Source organism: Panthera tigris, chromosome D3 (assembly GCF_018350195.1).
Source record: "Panthera tigris isolate Pti1 chromosome D3, P.tigris_Pti1_mat1.1, whole genome shotgun sequence".
Classification (NCBI taxonomy): domain Eukaryota; kingdom Metazoa; phylum Chordata; class Mammalia; order Carnivora; family Felidae; genus Panthera; species Panthera tigris.
This window is the reverse complement of record NC_056671.1, coordinates 70,117,073-70,136,841: the sequence shown is the minus strand read 5'-3', so window position 1 is coordinate 70,136,841 and position 19,769 is coordinate 70,117,073. Positions and strand designations below refer to the sequence as shown.

Here is a 19,769-nt window from a genome sequence, read left to right as displayed (position 1 = left end):
CCATTTTATTTTCTCATTCTATTTTTTGCTTCTGTTTTTTATACCTGCCTCATTTTAAGTTACTTGAACTTTTTTTTAGAATTCCATTTTATCTGTAGTACTTGTCTCTATAAAGCTTTTTCGGTAGTTTCAAATATTTCCTCTATACATATTTAGAATTACGTTAGGCAGTGATATGATTTTTGCTTTGATTTCAGCAATGTTTGATTTCAGCGATCAAACATAAATTTAGAAAAATTAAGATGAAAAGGAAAGTCTATTGTATTTGTCCATATTTATGCTTACCATGTTTTTTCCTTCTTCCTGAGATTTTTTTTTTTTTAATCATTTCCTTTCTGTTTAGAGAACTTCCTTTAGCCACTCTTTTAAGGTACATCTGCCGGAGACAAGTTCTCTGACCTTCTGAACCCATTCTGTCCATCCATCTGGAGGGCTCCAACATCCAGCTCGTCCAACATGAGCTCCAAGTGGTGGCTCAACAGACCAACATCAAAATACAGAAGTGGGTGCCACCCCCAAAGTATGGCCAGAGCTAAAAGAAAAAAAATTCTTTTAGAACAGAAAGGGGTGAGGGGAAAGGGCACTGCAATTTATCACAGGGTAAGAAGGGTCTGAGGGGATTTGGGGTTTGTGAGAGTTTTGATGAGGCAGGATAAGCATAAAGAGTCAAGGGTCAAGAGCAGAGAGCAGAGATGAATACATACAACTGCCCTTCATACTGCAGTGCTTTACAAAGAAAGGTTTATATTTCCCCCAAAGAATGCCAAACGAGTACCCCCTTCAAGTTCTAGTCTAAAATAAAATCCTGTAAACTTTAGATCAGGTGAGAACAAGTCTCTCAGCCTAATAAACGTCCCTGGAATTCACGTCAGCAGGATCAGGAAGAAGATATTGATTTGCTCATGAAATTTATAATCGATTGCCATAGAGCCACCTTATCTGACCCCCTCCCCGCTACCTTGACCCCCATTTCACAGAAGAGGCAGCTGGGGGGGAAGGGAGAAACAGCTTTCCTTAATCCTTAGATGGGTGATGACAGGGTCTCTAGTTTTCAGTGTCCCCCTCTCCCTTAAGCGTCTTGGTTCTCATGATCCTCTAACATCCACCTCTTCTACTGCCATCTCTCCACCCTCGCCTTTTAGAAATGAGAAGAGAATGGGGACTGTTCTTCCGTGGGCATATCTGAAATGCTGTATTTTCCATTTCAACGGTCACAAAGCAGCGAAGGCAAACTGTTGTCCTCAAGTTTGAGAATTCTCTAAGTGATCAGGAACTCTTTTCAGATTCAAGACATCCACAAGCTTAAGAAAAAGAATGAGCACATAATGATTTAATTGGCTTTCTCTTTTAATCAAAAACATACTTTGTTACAGAGTTCTCAGGAAAGGTTCAACTATTTCTTAGCCACAGACTTCAACCAGGCAAAAGTATACAGAAAGCCACAAAGGAACTACCGGAGCTTTAGCTGACCAGTTTTCCCAAAAGCAGAAGCTAAGTGTGGCTCTTCTCTGGGTTTTGGCATAGCTGCATTCCTCTGATTTTAGGGGAGGAGACAGAGTTGGGAAATACCATGACCAAATAAGTCCCCACCCCACAGTCACTTCCTCCAATGGTTCAGCAGCCCACCAGGTTTTTATCATCTACAAGCATTCACACTTTTCCCTTAAATCACATGTCCAAGGCATTGGCCAGAACCCAATATGTGGAGGAAGTCTGTCAACTACATGTTTAGCCTTTCAACCAATCCAAGCCCATGAGTCCTTCTATCAATGACAAGCAGCCATAGCAACAGCAGTTGGTTTCATCCCTTCCTCTCCAGCTATCACAGAGCTGGCCTCTACCAGGACTCCCCAACCCCCCACCCTTAACCCACCCCCAAGGAAGGTCCTCAAGGTCCTTGAAAAAGACAAGTTCATTAATGATACTCATCTAAGAATAGGCCAGAAAAGTACTCTGAAAGGAATGCTCCACCCAAAAGTATTCTAATCAAAATGGACCCAACAAGAGCCAAGAATAAAGTGAATGATCATCCACTGGTATGGTTTTCTTCTATCATATGAACCATTTTAATTGATGTGGTTCAGAGGAATTCCCCTGTTTTCAACTTATAAAAGAGATAAGAAACCAAAGACCAGAAGTAATGACCTCTAATATCATTAGGCATTTACATAAGTTTTCAATTTCATTTTAGTTGAAAAAAAATCACCAGCACACAGCATTAAGAGGATGCTGTCACACACACACCAGCCCAAAAGGTAGAATGCCATGACTCAAAAAAAAAAAGCCTTAAGAAACCTTTAATCTAGATGATGGGAAAAGAGAATGAAGGCTTTTCCCCTCCTCTCAGTTTGTTTTTTTTTTTTTCTTTTTCTAAGTATTTATTGCAAGGTGGTGCTAGGCCTTTGGTTAAATTTAAGTCTCAAGGACATACTATGTAACTTCTTGTCCATTGGAGAATAGTAATAAAATATCAAGCCTAATCTCATTTGAATAACATGGAAATAAGTAAAAAGCCCCTTCAAACAGCAGAGCAAAACTAAGGAAGAAATCAAAAACTGCTGCGAGGTAGGCAAGGTCACTTAAATTTCGGAGCTAGAACACATCTAGTCCAACTCCCTCATTTTACAGATGAGGCAACTGAGGCCCAGAGAAGGGAAATGACCTGCTCAAGGTCATACATCAAATCAGTGGCAGAGTGCAAACCAGAGTGTACCTGGTGCCAGCCCAGAGCCACCAGTTTTAGGCTGAATAAGAACATGGGCTCTGAGACTTATTGTGAAAGCATCTTAAATACACTGAAAACTATCCACATCAATAGACAGAAATGATTGTCTTCACCTCAGTCCTTCCTATGAAAGAAAGACAGAGGGAGAGAGAGAGGGAGAGAGGGAGAGAGGGAGAGAGGGAGGGAGGGAGAGAGGGAGGGAGGGAGGGAGGGAGGGAGGGAAGGAGGGTGGGAGGGAGAGGGGGCAGGGAGGAAAATGCTTCATTCATTCATTCAAGTCTGATGTTAAAATCCCTGAAAACATTAGCAATTACTTTAGCTACTCCTTGGGGCAGGATATCAGACCCTCAATTCTCATAAAGGCACCTATAGGTCAAAAATATCTGTAGAGAAGGAAAGCCCCAAGATAGGACCCAAAAGGGGACACCAAAACAAAACGAAAACAACCCTCTCATTTCCTAAGGTTTGTTTTTTGTTGTTCATTTAGGATTTTTTTTTTTTTTTTTTTTTTTTTGCTGGTATCCTCTAGGCAAGGCATGCCTCTGACTACTGATGATAATTTAGTAACCCCTGTAACCCCAGTTTTTGTACGAGCAGCACTGAGATGGAAGCAACAAAATCTTTCAAAATCTTTCAAAGGCGGAAAATAGGAATCTGACCCACTTCTCCCTATTTCAACTACCTGAACTCAGCAAAGAATCAGGAAACATTCTAAGCAGTCAAACAGATGTCAGACACCAAAGCACTGAAGGCCTTTTCAATACTTTACAGGAAAGTTTCTTGGGACCTGTCCCAATTTGTCCTTGTGTTTTAAAGGTAGTTCTAAGTCTGGTTATCTGGGTTTCTTGCCCAAGCAGTTGGAAAAACGAATCAGAAAGCGAAGAAGAAACTACAAGGGGAGCTACACACGAAGCGACCTCTCAGAAAGGGAGGATACTGAAAGGTACTGTGTAAAAAAGAAAAAAAGGTAAACATTCAAAACCATAGCAGTCTGCAAAACCTTAGCAGCCCCTGACATCCAAAGACAGGTTGGCACACACAAAAAAACACTGTATCTAGTATGTTCTCTGATATACACATTAATAACTCCATCCCCAAAATGGCTAAAATAAAAAGGCTTACTGCTTAAATAAGGCAAGTCTGGGTAATGCAGAAAATTCCATTCCACAGTGACAGCAGATAAACAAGATCAACAGCTGGAAGCACTGGCACAAGTGCTTAGGGACAAGGCCAAGCCGAGGATGCTTCTGTGAATGCGGCCACTAACCATATACATCCTTCCTGATCCATCCTGGGAGAAGTTACCTAGTTGTCAGAAAAAAATGGAAAGGCTTGCACAAAAGATTCTCAGAGCCTCTTTTCTGTAATCTTTGCAAAGCAGAATTTAGGCAACTATTCACAGAGAGCTACCTGTGACAAGATGAGGTCTGCCTTTAGAAAGAAAAAAAAAGCATTTCCTTCCCTCTAACCCCCTCTCACAGAGTTACTATAAAGATCAAGCGAAATAGTGTAGTAAGGAGTTTTGAAAACTGGAAGAAAAAAACAGCATTTCTTCATGCTATTATCTGCTAGTCTTAGCCAAGCCCCCTCTACAAAAAAATTACGTGATTTTGCAGATAATTGCTTTCATTTACCTTAGTAACCTAAAATTCATCATCTTCCCAATCTGCTAGCGTTGAATAAAATGCCAGTAAAATGACTTAATGATGAGGAGAACTATAGAAACTATCACCAAAAAGGATTCTGCCCTAGTCAGAATAAAACTGCTTCTTCCAAAAGGCTCTAAAAAAGATCTGAACTAATCTAATTTTGCATAATAGCTAGTGAGTAACTATTAACCAGTTACCACCAAACCACAAGTAGAAATATTTCACCTTATATTCCTTAACCTCCATATATGCATGAGGAGCACCATGGGACAATGTAAAATTTCCCTTTTCCAGATGGGCATAGTCAAAAAGATACCTGCAATAAACTTGTAAAAGTAAGATGTTTACCATCTGGAAGACAGGATATTTTATTTTACCTTCAAAATTTCTATTACAAATACCCCCCTTTATACCACACCCTTCCCCCACAAAAATGGATTTTTAACTTTGAAATACAACACAGCTAACATGTATTCAGTTTCCATGGATAATTCGAGGATGGTAATCCTTAAACTAGACCACCCAACCTGTGAACCTACAATGACTACAGGAAGGATGGGACAAGAGACCTATTTGGTGGGTAGGTCGATACAAATGAGCAGTGTTTCTAGAAAAACAAGGTTCTATGGCAGTGATTTATTATCATTATCTTTGTATACCAGGGGTAGCACACTATAAAAAATGAGATAGGGCATATCCCTCAAAAGAATCTACTCCCTGGAAAATAAAGGCAACACCATTTTAGGATTCCCTTTGATAACGCACTGAAAGGCACTGGACCAAAGTGGAATGGCCTCATACTGGATTAGAAGGGTACTTGGTTCAACTCTCAATTCAGCTTGCACTGAAGCTCAACATTTTGAGATATGAAATAGCTGGAGAAAATCTACCCGGAACCATATCCTCAAAATAATCAGAGTCTGAGAACTGCAGAAACTATTCTACCCTAAAGTAGCCATAAAATTTTAAACCTAGTGATTCTTGAGTCTTACTCATCAAAGATGACTATCTCTAAGAAATGGAAATACTGTTTAACAACTAAGCTCTCAAAAATAACTGATCATGAACATACTAGATGTTTTCTCAGAAGCACAGACTGAATCTAGGTACAAACATAAAGCAATTAACAACTAGAAGTAATGCTACATACTGGTAGTTAACATTATGGCTCTTAGTAGAAAGAAACCAAGACAGGTGGCTTGGCCTCAAAGAAAGACTTTTTTAGCAAATATTTCCACACACTTTCCCCAGACGATTAAACAGGAAAACCTTCCTTAAAGGAGAAAAGGAGGCAACGGATTATATCACAGCATGCTAATCAAATGATCCTAATCAAATAATCTGGATTTAAAAAATCTCTCATCACTCCTATTCTTCATTCACAGTAAAATGGACCTAAAGTCAGCAATTTCTAGAGAATGAAGATCTTTTTTAAAAAAATCTGCCAATAAAACTTAAATCACCAAACTTTTACAGATTAAAATTTGGTCTTTAACAAAAGTATCCGTAAGTACTCAAGAGTTCAAATGAGCTTGGCAGAGAAAATATTTTAAAACAAAACAAAACAAAAAATGTAGCTTGGATCCAGATCTATGTTTAAATCACAATAAGCAAACTCAGTGGTTCTCCTAGGATGATCTTATGAAGATGACCTTCTGAGCAAGGAAGTAGAAGACTTACTCGTTCAAGTCATTTAAGGATGACTATTCTAAGTGTTTCTCAAATCTCATACTTGTAACACACCTTCAAGAATCTTATTACACCTAAGAAGGCCCTCCAAGCAAAACATAAAAGCATCTGAAAGATAATCCTTGGTTTTATTTCACACTATTTTATCCTGTAGACAACCTATTTACCTTGTAGACAATCAGGCCTATTTTGCTACAGTAAAATAAAAGCTAAAACAAAATAAAACAAAACAAAACAAAAAAACCCCAACCAACTCTACACTCGATACATAATGTCCGTGGGGAAGTCCTGGCAGAGTGTGAGGGAAACCAAAGCTGTCCAATAGCACTGGCTGTTGCCTGTCATTTAGTAGAAGGTATCTTGCTTCTGAGGTTCAACTCAAAAGTGCAAAAGAAAACAAAACTTAAAAATCAAACCTAGAATTCAACTTTGTATGTTGAGATTCGGTTTTATTTAGGCTACTAGCTAAGTAAAAAGCATACATATTGTGTCTGTGGTACAGTCAATACATTTGCAACTTTTCTACTTAAATTCTCTATACAAAGTCACTGCCAATTAATATGATCATTGATGGCAAAGGGCTTAGAATAACCAAAAGGTATAAAAAAGTTTGCAGTCTTGCCCCAAGATACAAAAACTGAATTTTAAACAATGTCAAAACATACATGATTTAAACAGTATACGAAAAAAAAAAGTCACACATCAAATCAAGTACAAAAATATCCAAACTAGCTATTATGAACTGTAATGTTTCCATTATTCTGCACAGTATTTAACATAGAATTTAGCAGTTTCCAAAATACTCACTTAGTTTAAGCATTGCCACTTTTGCAGAATGGTGAGATATTAGGTGAAGTGACACTGCCTTTAGTGTTTTTAAAAATACAAAACCTTTCCTTATGAATTAATGAAGGAAAGAAATTCCTCTTCTAGGCTCCGCAGTGACCACCTTGTGCCTAGAAATATAAAAGAATATATCTACTGTATAACAGGGCAAAAGAATATTTCTTGACAAATAGTTACCCTGAACAGGGATAACAAGTGTAAATTTTAAATGGTGTATTTTTGTGGGTGATTTTAAGGAATTCCCAGTATACACACAGATTAGTGTTTTGCCTTGGCAAAAATAAAACTGAAGTTGCAAGACCATCTGAATTGAAATCGTCTTCACTCGTTTTAACTTGCAAAAAAATATTTTGGATAAAAGGTTATATAATACATTACTATCTTATTTTTTAAACACAGAGTGAAGTTGCTCTTGGTAAAATTAACTCACCCACATGGCACAATATTTTGGAGTAAAGTATGTTCAATAATAACAACTTGCACACAAAATAACATAGGTGAATTAACTTTGAGAACTTCTCTCCTGTAAAATCAGCAATATTGAATTTATTCTGTAGAATAACACATGTATCAATGTTCTGCATATAAAAGGCTCTAAGACATTTTAAAGGGCTAAATTTTCCAGCACTGGAATGATTCCTTCATACATAACTGGTAAAGATTTAGTAAGAATGTGTTTTTCCTGATCTTCAAGCTCTGAGCCATGCCTGAAAAGTTCTAAGTAGGAAAAAAAATTGTTTTAATCCAGTTTCTGTCTGCTAGGAGCAAGGCAGCAAACACACTTTTCAACCCTTTATGAAAAAAGCAGAACAAAAGTGAAATATATCTTCAGATTATAAACAGGATTGTATTTTATAGTCCACCATCCTGACAATGTTAAGGGCCCCAACAGTGAAAGACCTCAGTCTAAAGGCTGTGGGTCAGCAATCGGCATGGTATGAAGCACTTCATCTAAGAGCTGGAGGGCCCGGTGTAAGTGAATCTCGATCCAGCAAGGCGTTTCTTTGATGCTCTGTCTTGGGTAATCCGGTCCCCAGCCCTTCACAAAACTCATCCTGAGTATGCACAAACGGCGAAGGTCATCGACACCAATGCCGGCAGCGGCTGACAAACCTAACAGAAAAGATTTGGAAGACGTCAGAGGGACAGGCTGATCTCTTCCATCCTCCCTACACCTTATCAATAAAGTGACCAGCTTTCTTTACTTCATTCTCCCCAGCATATAACTTCTCTGTCAAAGTGCCAAGAAGTTAAGTGTAGATCTACGCTTTATCAACAGGGACTGAAAACTTTTGGTTAAGACAATTCACATTCCACAGGAGTCTTCTAGCTACCAGCAATTATAAAGTAAATTACCACAATCCACCAACACCCCACCTATTTTTCTCTTTAGAAGGAGAGGTGAAGGTGAAAAAATAACTTGTTTTTAAGAGGTAGCACATGTCCACAGGTTGGTTCTAAGAACCTTACTGTCTGTCTAAACAGCCTGGTTCAATGAAAGACATGACTAATAACGAGACAGTTAATAGTCCTGGTTCCACTAAGACTTCTTGGATGACCCAGATGATGTCTGTCTCTCAATTTCACAGTGTAACAGAGGTACCGTGCAATTACTCAATGGGGGCAGTAGATAAGAATGAGAAATTTAATAATAATTCTGGCCTCTTTAGTAAAAGCATGTTTATAACATCAACACTAGCAAATTAATGGTTTAGGTGCTCAAATTTTTTAAAAAGTCAAATTCTCTAAGGGAATATGCCTCATCTACCTCTACACTGTAAACTCCTGAACATAAGTCACAAAGGAGATTCTGCATCTAATTTTCCAGTCAGAACATACAGTCATATAGTCAGTCTCCATTCATCAATATCACAGTGAAACTAGTGGGAGGAGTCTGCATGTGCTGTACAGAAACCTGCAGGGCCGCTGCAGTTTCTTAGCCAGTGTGATTTGCTTACCACACTGAAGAGGTTAAGAACAGGGGTTGAATGAATCACTAGTTATGCCTTCAGACGTGGAAGATGGGTGCCACGTGTTTCCATCATAAAAGTCTATAGTCAGGAGTTTAACTCTGCAGTAAAAAATTCCCCATCAGTGTGAAACCTGGCACACAGTTCAATTTTACCCTAAAATTAAAAAAAAGTCTACAAGTTATCAAAATACCACCCTTACGTAAGTTTTCTCTCCATGCTTAGCGTACTTAAAAAAAAATTTGGAGAGGTACCTAATTCTGAACTTGAAATATGCTCTCCTTCTAGAATAAAGCCAAGCACATTGGTGATTACAACCCACCCTTGCTGGTGAGGCAGGAATTAAAAGCATCAACAAAAAAACAGGAGATTGATCAATATAATCTAACAATAACCCCCTTTCTCCTTTATCCCATACTCCCTTTTTGATACAAAAAGAATGAAGACAGTGTCCTAGACAAAGGACAACTATTACAGAAAAACAGTTTTTTACTAATTCAAAAATGTTATCATCCCAGTAAAAGAACACTTTAGTTTCCATTATTGCCTGAAGTAACTAATCAGCTGAGTGAATCAAGATAAAGTGCCAACTACTACACTTGACAACAAAGTATCAAAAGCATACTTACTGATAGCTGGAGCTATTCCACCTACTGATCCAGGGCCAGGGATGTTTCCTGCCACGGCGGCGGCCTGCGCAGCGGCTGCAGCTTGAGCAGTGGCCGCCTGCTGCTGCATCTGCCGATGACACTGACGCAAATCAAAGACCTTTAAACAAAAAGTGCAAGTTCAATGCTATGAGTCCATCAGAAGAGATTCTACCACACATCAAAAGCCAATGCAAAATCTATTTAAAGCTCATAGCTTCATTTAGCTCTCAGAATAATTAATTTAAAAACCTAAGTTTTTATGTCGATTACAGCTGGTGGTTAGAGAAGGGGACTGGAACTCAGCCTAAAGGTACACTTCACTATCAGCAGGGCTTGGGCTGCCACCGGCCTCTCCAGCCTTTATCTAGCTCAGCAAGGGTCAGTCACATTGTCCTTGTGAACAACCACCACTTGCATAAAATAAACCACCCTTTCGTAACCAAACTGCTGAGAGTTCTCTTTAGGCTGAACTGATTGATGGCCTTGGTCACAGGGCCAACTTCTTTACCATTCTAGCTACTTGGAGGTGTGTAATAAATGGCACTGTCACAATTTAAGAAAGAATCTATATTTTTTAGAGATGTATGCTTTAGTACACAGGAGCAAATTCACATAACATTCAGGACTTGTTTCAAAATACTTAAGAAATAAAGGAAAAAACGACAGCTCAAGCAAATGTAAAATGTTAACAACGACTGAATCTCAGTGATGGGTACACAGGATTTCATTACACTACTTTTTCTCTACTTTTCTGTATGTTTGATAATGCTCATCATTTAAAAAAAAAGTTCAGCTTTGAATTCTGTCACTAATTAATTACATGGGCTAAATTAAATTTCTTAACCTCTCTAGAGTCTCAACTTACTTATCTATAAAATGGGAATGCTAAGTGTACATGCTTTTTCATAGAGTTTGTAAACTTGGCATAATATACATTAAGCTGTCAATAAATGTTACCTAATATTTTGGTTCTGGCCTCCCCTGCACCATTTACCTTTCAGGATGAGTTAAGGAGTTCCTAAGTAATCTCCGGGTGGTTTATCAGCCACACCAAGGGCTGGTTATGGGGATTGCCACTTTTACCCTTATCCTTATGAAAGTACTGACATGCTCTTTAAGTAAGCAACAGATTATGAATGATAAGCCATATCATCTTTCTAGTAAAAAACCAACTTCCTAAAATAATGTATTTGCTTTTAAAAAAAGCACTGAACAATCAGCAAACAGAGTGGTCATCTACAGAAGCTGTGGGAAAGGAAGACAAGGACAGAGTAGAAACAGGCTGTTCAATGCAAACTTTAATTTCAGAACCATGTGATTATATTCCTTATTCAGAGTAAATTAAATTTTTAATAAGTCCTCTTAGTATGCACAAAACCCAAATATGAGCAAGCATAATTATCCTTGGCAAGAAAAGAAAAGATCAAATAATGCATAACATATGACTTTCTCAGATAAACAACAGGTTTAGAGCCCAAACCACCAATTTTCAGATGCCTAAAAAAGAAATTATGATTGTCTTTAATCATGGTATCTGGTACTAAAAAATAAGAACACACACGAACAATAAACACAACAATCCTCTCAAAATAGCAAATCACATTTCTATTTACTTACTTCTCTATTCAATGCCTATCTTCTGGCATCAATAAAGGACAAAACTTAAACTATCTCATTTTCTGAAGAGGTATGAATTTGTCAAATATATAGGTATGTAATATCCGGCCAAACCATAAGTTCCAAAAGACTTCAGGACAGAAAGCATGGCAGAGTTAGGTCTGAAAATGAGAAATTCCACTATGCCCAGAACAGAAACCACTGTTTTTTCAAGATTTCTGAAGAGTCCATTAGATTCTGAACTTTTCCACTGGGCTATGACCTCTCGGAAGACATTATGCAGCACAGCACAAAGCAGGAACTCAAATATTTGAAAAGCCAAATAGCTCTACAACCACTTTTTTTTTTTTAAGAAAGAAATTAATAAAACTTTTTATTTTAGAGCCGTTTTAGGTTCATGCTAAAATGAGCAGAAAGTAAAGAGAGTTGCCTGTCCCTACTCAAGTACTACTCAAGTACAACCTCCTCCAGCACAGTGGTACATTTGTTACAGTCAATAAACCTACCAAAGTCATAGTTTACTTAAGGTTTCACTCTTGATTTTGTACATTTTAATGGGACTGGACAAATGTATGATGACATGTATCCAACACCTGAGTACCATACAGAGTAGTGTGAATGCCCTACAAATCCTCTGTGCTCTATTTATCCTTCCCTCCTTGCTCATCCCTGGAAACCACTGATCTTCTTACTGTCTCCATAGTTCTGACCTTCCCAGAATGTCATGTAGTTAGAATCACAGAGTATGTAGCCTTTTCATATTGACTTCTTTCACTAAGTAATATGCATATAAGATTCCTATATGTCTTCTCATGGCTTGATAGCTCATGTTTTCTTAGGGCTGAACGATATTCCATTGTGTGAATGTACCACAGTTTATCCATTCACCTACTGAAGAATATCTTGGTTGCTTCCAAGTTTGGGCAATTATTAAATTAGTAAATTATTAAATTATTAAAGCTGCTATAAACATCCCAGTGCATGTTTCCGTGTGGGCATACGTTTTTAATTTACTTGGGTAAACACCAAGGACTCTGATTGTTGGATGATATGGTAAGAGTATGTTTAACTATGTAAGAAACTACCAACTGTCTTCCAAAGTGGCTGTACCATTATGCATTCCCACCAGCAATAAATGCGAGTTCCTGTTGCTCCACATCCTTGTTAGCATTTGGGGTTGTCAGCATTTTAGATTTTGGCCATTCCACTAGGTATATAATGGTATCTCATTGTTTTAATTTGCAATTCCCTAATAAAATATAGGGAATATATATATGATATACATATCATATATATGACATATATATATGATATACATACATGTATATACATATATACATATATATATGATATACATATGCTATCTGTATATCTTCTTCAGTGAGGCATTTATTCATGTCTTTTACATATTAAAAACATTTTTAATGTTTATTTATTTTTGAAGGGAGGGGGCAGAGGACGAGTGTGGGGGGAGGGCAGAGAGAGAGGGAGACACAGAATCCAAAGCAGGCTCCAGGCTCCAAGCTGTCAGCACAGAGCCCGATGTGGGGTTCAAACCCACGAACCACAAGATCATGACCTGAGCTGAAGTCGGATGCTCAGCCAACTGAGCCACCCAGGCACCCCTACACATTTTTTAAAATATTTATTTTGAGGCGGGGGGAGGGAGGGAGAGAGGGAGAGGGAGAGGGAGAGGGAGAGGGAGAGGGAGAGGGAGAGGGAGAGGGAGAGAGCGAGAGCGAGAGCGAGAGCACCCACTCAAGTGGGGGAGGGGCAGAGAGAGAGGGAGAGAGAAAATCCAAAGCAGGCTCTGCGGCAATGCGGGGCTAAAACTCACCAACCATGAGATCACGACCTGAGCCAGTATCAAGAGTCGGATGCTTCACTGACTGAGCCTACCCAGGCACCCCCTGCACATTCAAAAAATCAGGTTGTTTTCTTATTGCTGAGTTTTAAAAGTTTTCTACATTTTAGATAACAATCCTTTATCAGATGTGTCTTTTGTAAATATTTTCTCCCAGTCTGTGACTTATCTTCTCATTTGCTTGACAAACTTTCACAGTTTTTAATTTTAATGAAGTGCAACCTATCAATTGTTTTTCATGGGGCACTTCTGGTGTCATACCTAAAGTCACCACCACACCCAAGGTCATCTACATTTTCTCTAATGTTCTCTTCTAGGAGTTTCATAGTTTTGTGTTTTACACTTCGCTCTTTACAACCAAAAAAAAAATTTTTTAAAACATCATTAACCAAGTATGGTACCTATATAGTCTTACTGTCCAGGAGCAGGGAATATACCTTATAAATTCCTAGGGTTCAAATATGCTCTCAATGTACCCTCACCCCCATCATGAATCATTAAAAATAGCCAAAAGATCTTCACACACAGTTCCTTACAATGTTGTAAACAATCACAATTATGAATGTCTTAGCCTAAATCTATGCTAACACCAGCTACACATTATTATAGGTAACCACAAAAAATGAAATTTTATAATATTATCACTTTTATCTGCAGATGTAGAAATTATTTATTCAGCACTTCAGCAAATCCTTCCAGAGTAGATTTATGTAATTAAAGCATTCAAACCAGAACACTTCTAATTACTGGCTATACTGCCAGTAACTGAAACCTAACTAAAACCTGGGTTGCCTCTCTACTACTGTATCTGATCCATTAAACCGTAACAGATTTTATCTGTTCTACTGGATGCTAAAATTAAGGCTACCATTGAAATGTGACCATCTTCCTTTCAGAATCGGAGTTATTAATAAAGACAATTCAGAGGAATCAAAGTTTAAATATCCTTTTGGGCTCAGATCCAGGAGATATTTCTGATCACCACTGCTGACCTAATCAACTCCCTTCCTTCCATTTATTTAAGCACGCTTCCTGTGGTTACTCTCATATAAATTTATTACAAACCTATTACTTAAAGCTCAATGTCAACATCTTCAGAATACTTTCAACCAGGAGTCAAATTTTGACATTTTTCTATTATAAGGCTTAATTACAACACTCGCAGTTAGAATCAACACCAAGAAATAGCAACCCAGAAAGAGAAAGGGAATTGTGTTGTATATTGGGCATGTGAACATAAGACTTCATTAAAAATTTGCTAAGTTACCTGATCTGGAGGTAAGAATCACAATACATCGTAATTGGGAAATCAACGTAAGTGGGGATCATAATAATCTTCAACCTAGCCTACCTATGGTTTAGAAGCCTCCCCTAGCATTTATGTGTTCAAAACCAAACCTGACTCAACATCATCAGGGAAATGCAAATCAATAACCATCACAATGAGATAACACTCTACACCCATTAGGATGGCTAAAATACAAAAGATAGATAATAAGTGTTGATGAGACTGTGGAGAAATTGAAAGCTTCCCACACTGCTGATCAGAATGTAAAACAGTTTAAGTCACTCTGGAAAACAGTTTGGGAGTCCCTCAAAATGTTACACAGAGTTACCTAATGATCCCGCAATACCTCTCTTAGGTATATACCCAAGAGAAATGAGGACATACATCACATAAGACCTTGTACACTAATGTTTGTAGTAGTATTATTCATAATATAGCCAAAAAATGGAAACTCCTATATCCATCAACTGAAGAATGGATAAATAAGATGTGGTATACGGAATATTATTCTGCCATAAAATGAATGAACTACACATGTCTGCTATGTGGATGAAGCTTGAAACATTATATCTAATGAAAGCAGTCACAGAAAAGGTGCTTGGGTGGCTCAGTGGATTAAATGTCCAACTCTTGATTTCAGCTCAGGTCATAATCTCACAATTCGTGACACTGAGATGTGCGTCAGGCTCTGTGCTGACAGTGCAGAGCCTACTTGGGATTCTCTCTCTCCCCCTCTCTCTGCCTCTCCCCTGCTCATGCATGCATGCTTTCTCTCTCTCAAAATAAACGTTTTAAAAAAAGACAGAAAGAAGTCACAGAAGACCACACTATTCGAATTCATTTATACAAAATGTTCTGAATAGGCAAATCTATAGAGAAAGTAAATTAATGGTTGTTTAGGGCTGAGAGAAATGGGGGATTGAGAAATGATAACTAAAGGGTGCAGGGCTTCTTTGTAGACTGATGAAAATGCTCAAAAATTGATTGTGATGATGGCTGCATAACTATGTGGATATATTTTTAAAAATCACTGAACTGTACAATTTAAATGGACGAATTACATGGTATGTGAATTATATCTCAATATCTTAATAAAGCTATTTATTAAGATATTATCTTAATATCTTAAAATAGCTATTTAATAAAGCTATTAAAAAACCTGACTGCCCAGATAGTGGGATTAAGCCTGGCATCAGCCTTCCGGTGCTGGGTGTGGAGCCTGTTTAAGATTCTCTCTCCCTCTTCCGTTGCCCTTACCCCCCTCGTTCTTCCCGCACATGTGCTCTCTCTCAAAAACAAAACAAAACGGAACAAAACAAAACAAGACATCTTACTTTTGAGAGCAAAACAACAAGGCCACTTAGAACTCAAACATTTGCTTCATTTAAACCTTGTAAAATGACATTTCATTACATCAGATTTTCATGAATGAAAGATGACTATAATGTCATGAAAGATGAAGGGGGAAAAAATCAACATCTTAGGAGAAAAGAAACTTCACAACTTAGCTCTAGCTTCTTGATTTATAAAATGAAAGAATGGCTCTCCAAACTCATGTTTTCCTCATTTTAATTAAAAAGAGAAAAATGTGTTTGTGTGTGTGTATGCATGTTTGGGGGGATAGGGAGAGGTGTATTCCCAATGTGTGGGTCCTCCTTCCAGAGGTTCATGTTATTTGCATATAACTGACCCCAGTAATATCATCTCTGGTGAGAATCAATAAATCTAAACAGCATTATACAGATCCTCTAGTTATCACTGCCTAAAAAATTAGTAAATTAAGAACATGCCAATAGTTAGACTTAGGGTATATTTGTATGTCCTTCTTTCTAGCTAATAAGATTCTTTTGAAGAACAATAATATGCTTGGTAAACAGAAATCATTCTTTTAAAATCTTAAACAGTTAATATGATAAAAACAGGATATTGTTTTTTACTCCACTAAAATGTCCCACAAGACTGTTATTTATTGTTCACAGCAAAAGCCTTAGATTACTTTGAATATCTATCCATTGACAGTGGTTTATCAAGTGATGATATATCTCATACCTTAGGAGCTTTTCAAGAGCCATTTGTACTAAAACAGAGATGTTACACTTATTTGACAATCCTAAAAAAAATTACTTTAATTGTAGGAGTCTACATTTTTTTAAGCTCAAATGTTTTAAAATGACCCTATATCAAATAAATTCATAACTCTTGTCTGACACATAGTATATAATCAACACATAGTTCCCTGTTCATTTGCTGCAAATTATTCAAGTAACCCAGAGATTTCCAAGTCAAGATGGATGAGTAAGTATACATGAACACTTTTTTCTCTCTGCTATAAGCACATACAAAGGGTAGAACAATTATTAAAGATATATATCCCTTAAGCCAATCATAAAATTCACATAGAAATACAAAGAGTGGTCAATAGTCAATCCTGAGAAAGGACAAAGTTGAAAAACTCATACTTCCCAACTTCAAAACTTACCACAAAGCTAGAGTAATCAAGTCAGAGTAGTACTGTCATAAGGATTATATACGTATGTGTGTGTATGTGTGTGTGTGTGTGTGTACATATACGTGTATATATATATATGTATGTGTGTATATACATATACATATATATACATATATGTATGTGTATATATGTACATATGTATAATTGTGTGTGTGTGTATATATATATGTATGTATATATGTATATAAACACAGATATAGCACAGAAATAAGCCTTTACGTTCAAGGTCAACTGAATTTCACCAAAGGTGTCAAGATAATTCATAAGAGAAAACACAGTCTTTTCAACAAATGGTTGCCAGAACTGGATATTCCAATTCAAAAGAATAAAGCTGGATCCCTTCCTTATACCATAAACACAAATTAACTCAAAATGGAGCACAGACCTAAAATAAAGAGCTAAAACTATAAAATACTTAGAAGAAAACATAGAAGTAAATCTTCATGACTTTGGATTAGGTAATAGTTTCTTAGATAAGACGCTGAAGGCAAAAGCTACCAAAGAATAGATAAGTTGAACTACATCAAAATTAAAACCTTTCATGCTGCAAGTCATATCACCAAGAAAGTGAAATGAAGAACAAGCCAAAGAATTGAAGAAAATATACACAAATCATGTATCTTATAAGGGACTGATACCCAAAATATATAAAGAACTCTTATAACCCAGTAACAAAATGACAAAGAACCCAATTTAAAAATGGGCCAAAGATCTGAATAGATATTTCTCCAGAGAAGATATACAAATGGCCAATAAACACATGAAAAGATGTTCAATATTATTATCAATTAGGGCAAATCAAAACCACAATGAGATACTACTTCACATCCACTAAGATGGCTAAAATAGATAACAAGTGTTGATGAGAATACAGAGAAATTAAAACTCTCATATATACATTGCTGATGGAAATGTAAGATGGCATGGCAACTTGGGAAATAGTCTGTCAATCCATCCAAAAACGCTGAACATAGTCACCTTATAATCCAGCAATTCTACTCCTAGGTATATATCCAAGAAACTGAAAACATACATCTACCTAAAAACCTGTACGTGAATGTTCAGAGCAACATTATTCGCAATAGCCAAAAAATGGAAATAATCCATGTGTCCATCAACTGATGATGGATAAACAAAATCTACAGTGGAGAGCAGGGACTAAAGACAGGAGGTACTTGGGTACCAAGATCAAAAAAAGAAGGTGTAGAGGTTAGTAATTTAACTTCTTAGAATAATAAGGAAAGATACAATAGCCAGGCTCTCTGAGGTCTACAACTGGGCACTTGCCCATAAACCAAGTGCTGGTAAAATACTCTGACAGCTAATTCAGAAATGCACCTAGGAATAAAATTCTTGCCCATGGCAGAGATAAGCAACAGAAACCTATGCAATAGGAATTAGGCCCTGAGCATACCTGGGGATTGGAACTCAATTTCCTCATGGGACAAAATTCCTCTACCTCCTAAATATAAGAATTGGTTCTGAGATGTGGATCCCAGGGTGCCAGACTAAGGCAAAACTGCCCTATAGGGAGAAGCAATAACAGGGAGGAAAAAAAATAAAAAGAATTAATTCTCTCAAGACAAATTTGCCAACCAATATAAAATAGACTGCAAAGCATACGAGGAAATCCAACACCACTTAAAAATAACAATAAAGCACAAATAACTAAAATTCCTTGTGAAGAAACTGAAAATTGCAAGTGAAGATAATTCCACCTCCCAGAGACAATTCCTGGTAAGACACTGTACACACCATTGACTTGTGGGTATATATATAAACGAATACAAATATCCTATATAATGTTTAACAGATCATATTCTATGTATTGTTTAACAACTGACATTTCCACATCATAAATATCCTATCAATAAATGTATTTCAATATTTTATTGTTCTATTCTATTCCATTGTTCTAACAGATCAAAACTATAAATGGTTCTCTACTGTCATGACTTAACATTACTGTTAAATTATTGGAAATTACTGTTAATTTCAGAAGGTGTGATAAATAGCATTGTGATTATGTCTTTTAGAAATATTTATCAATTAGCAATTCGTACGAGAGTATTTTATGAGTGAACTGAAAGAATATTTGGAAATGGCTTTAAATTACTAGAGAAAAAAAAGTAAAGTGGTAAGCACAATAAAGGTTGATAGAATGCTGATAATTGTTGAAGCTGGATGAGGGGTACATGAAGGTTTCTTATTTTCACTCTACTTGATAATATTTAGAAATTTCATTATAAAAAAAAGTTTCATTATATAGATCCCTATATCCTTTAACTGAAAATGAGATATTGGGTTTGTTGTTGTGAGGCAAACAAGCAATTCCATTTCTGTATACACTATTTGACTATATTATTTGTATGTTCAGGAATTTCCTGGAAATAAGTGATGAGTTATACAGTTAATTCCACTAATTTACAATAGCCAACAATGAAGATGCTTAGGATGACTGTACAAAATCTGAAATTAAAAATATATTTAGCCTTTCTAATTCCAACTTTCTTTCAAAAAGAGTGTTTTATGTTATAAACCAAAATTGAAATGGGTTGAATAGGTAATAAATGATAAACACTTCAGGCTTAATATGTAAAACAATATAATATATATCATAATAAACAATAGATAAATGTTCATTTAATGCACAAAATTACATTTAATAACCTGGTATTGAAGAATTTTTCATTTCTCAGGTTCTTAATTTGAAAAGCTATTTATTTTAGAATTCCCCTCCATACAATCCTGAAGATTGGCTAAGATAAAATTCTAGGTCTGAGTTTTACATACTTTATAAGTCAAAGGAATACAAATTTGGAGATTTCGCTCAATATTTTCAAGAGCTTGTGTATTACTGTAAAACAAATTTATTAATAAACAAATTTATTAATAAATAATAGGGCATGAATGCAACCATAAACCTCAATAGGCAATAACATCAATAAATGCCCCAGGAAAT

General features: G+C 36.7%; 1 protein-coding gene across 6 annotated transcripts in view; it reads right to left on the bottom strand.

The window, feature by feature from the left end:
• Window positions 1–2,939: 2,939 nt before the first annotated feature.
• The window catches only part of SMAD4 (SMAD family member 4), a 59,931-nt gene continuing 43,101 nt past the window's right edge, over window positions 2,940–19,769 (bottom strand). For 3 of the 6 annotated variants that reach the window (XM_042963088.1, XM_007080507.3, XM_042963089.1), the window contains exons 11-12: window positions 9,509–9,647; window positions 7,737–8,022 (exon numbers count right to left, since the gene is read on the bottom strand). In XM_042963088.1, coding sequence (XP_042819022.1) covers window positions 7,811–8,022; window positions 9,509–9,647 — 351 coding nt within the window. In that variant the 3' untranslated portion in view covers window positions 7,737–7,810. Of the gene's footprint in view, window positions 7,020–7,736; window positions 8,023–8,867; window positions 8,981–9,508; window positions 9,648–18,221; window positions 18,332–19,769 lie in introns of those variants that run through there. The other 3 variants (XM_042963090.1, XR_006210209.1, XM_042963091.1) reach the window with 3 other exon arrangements.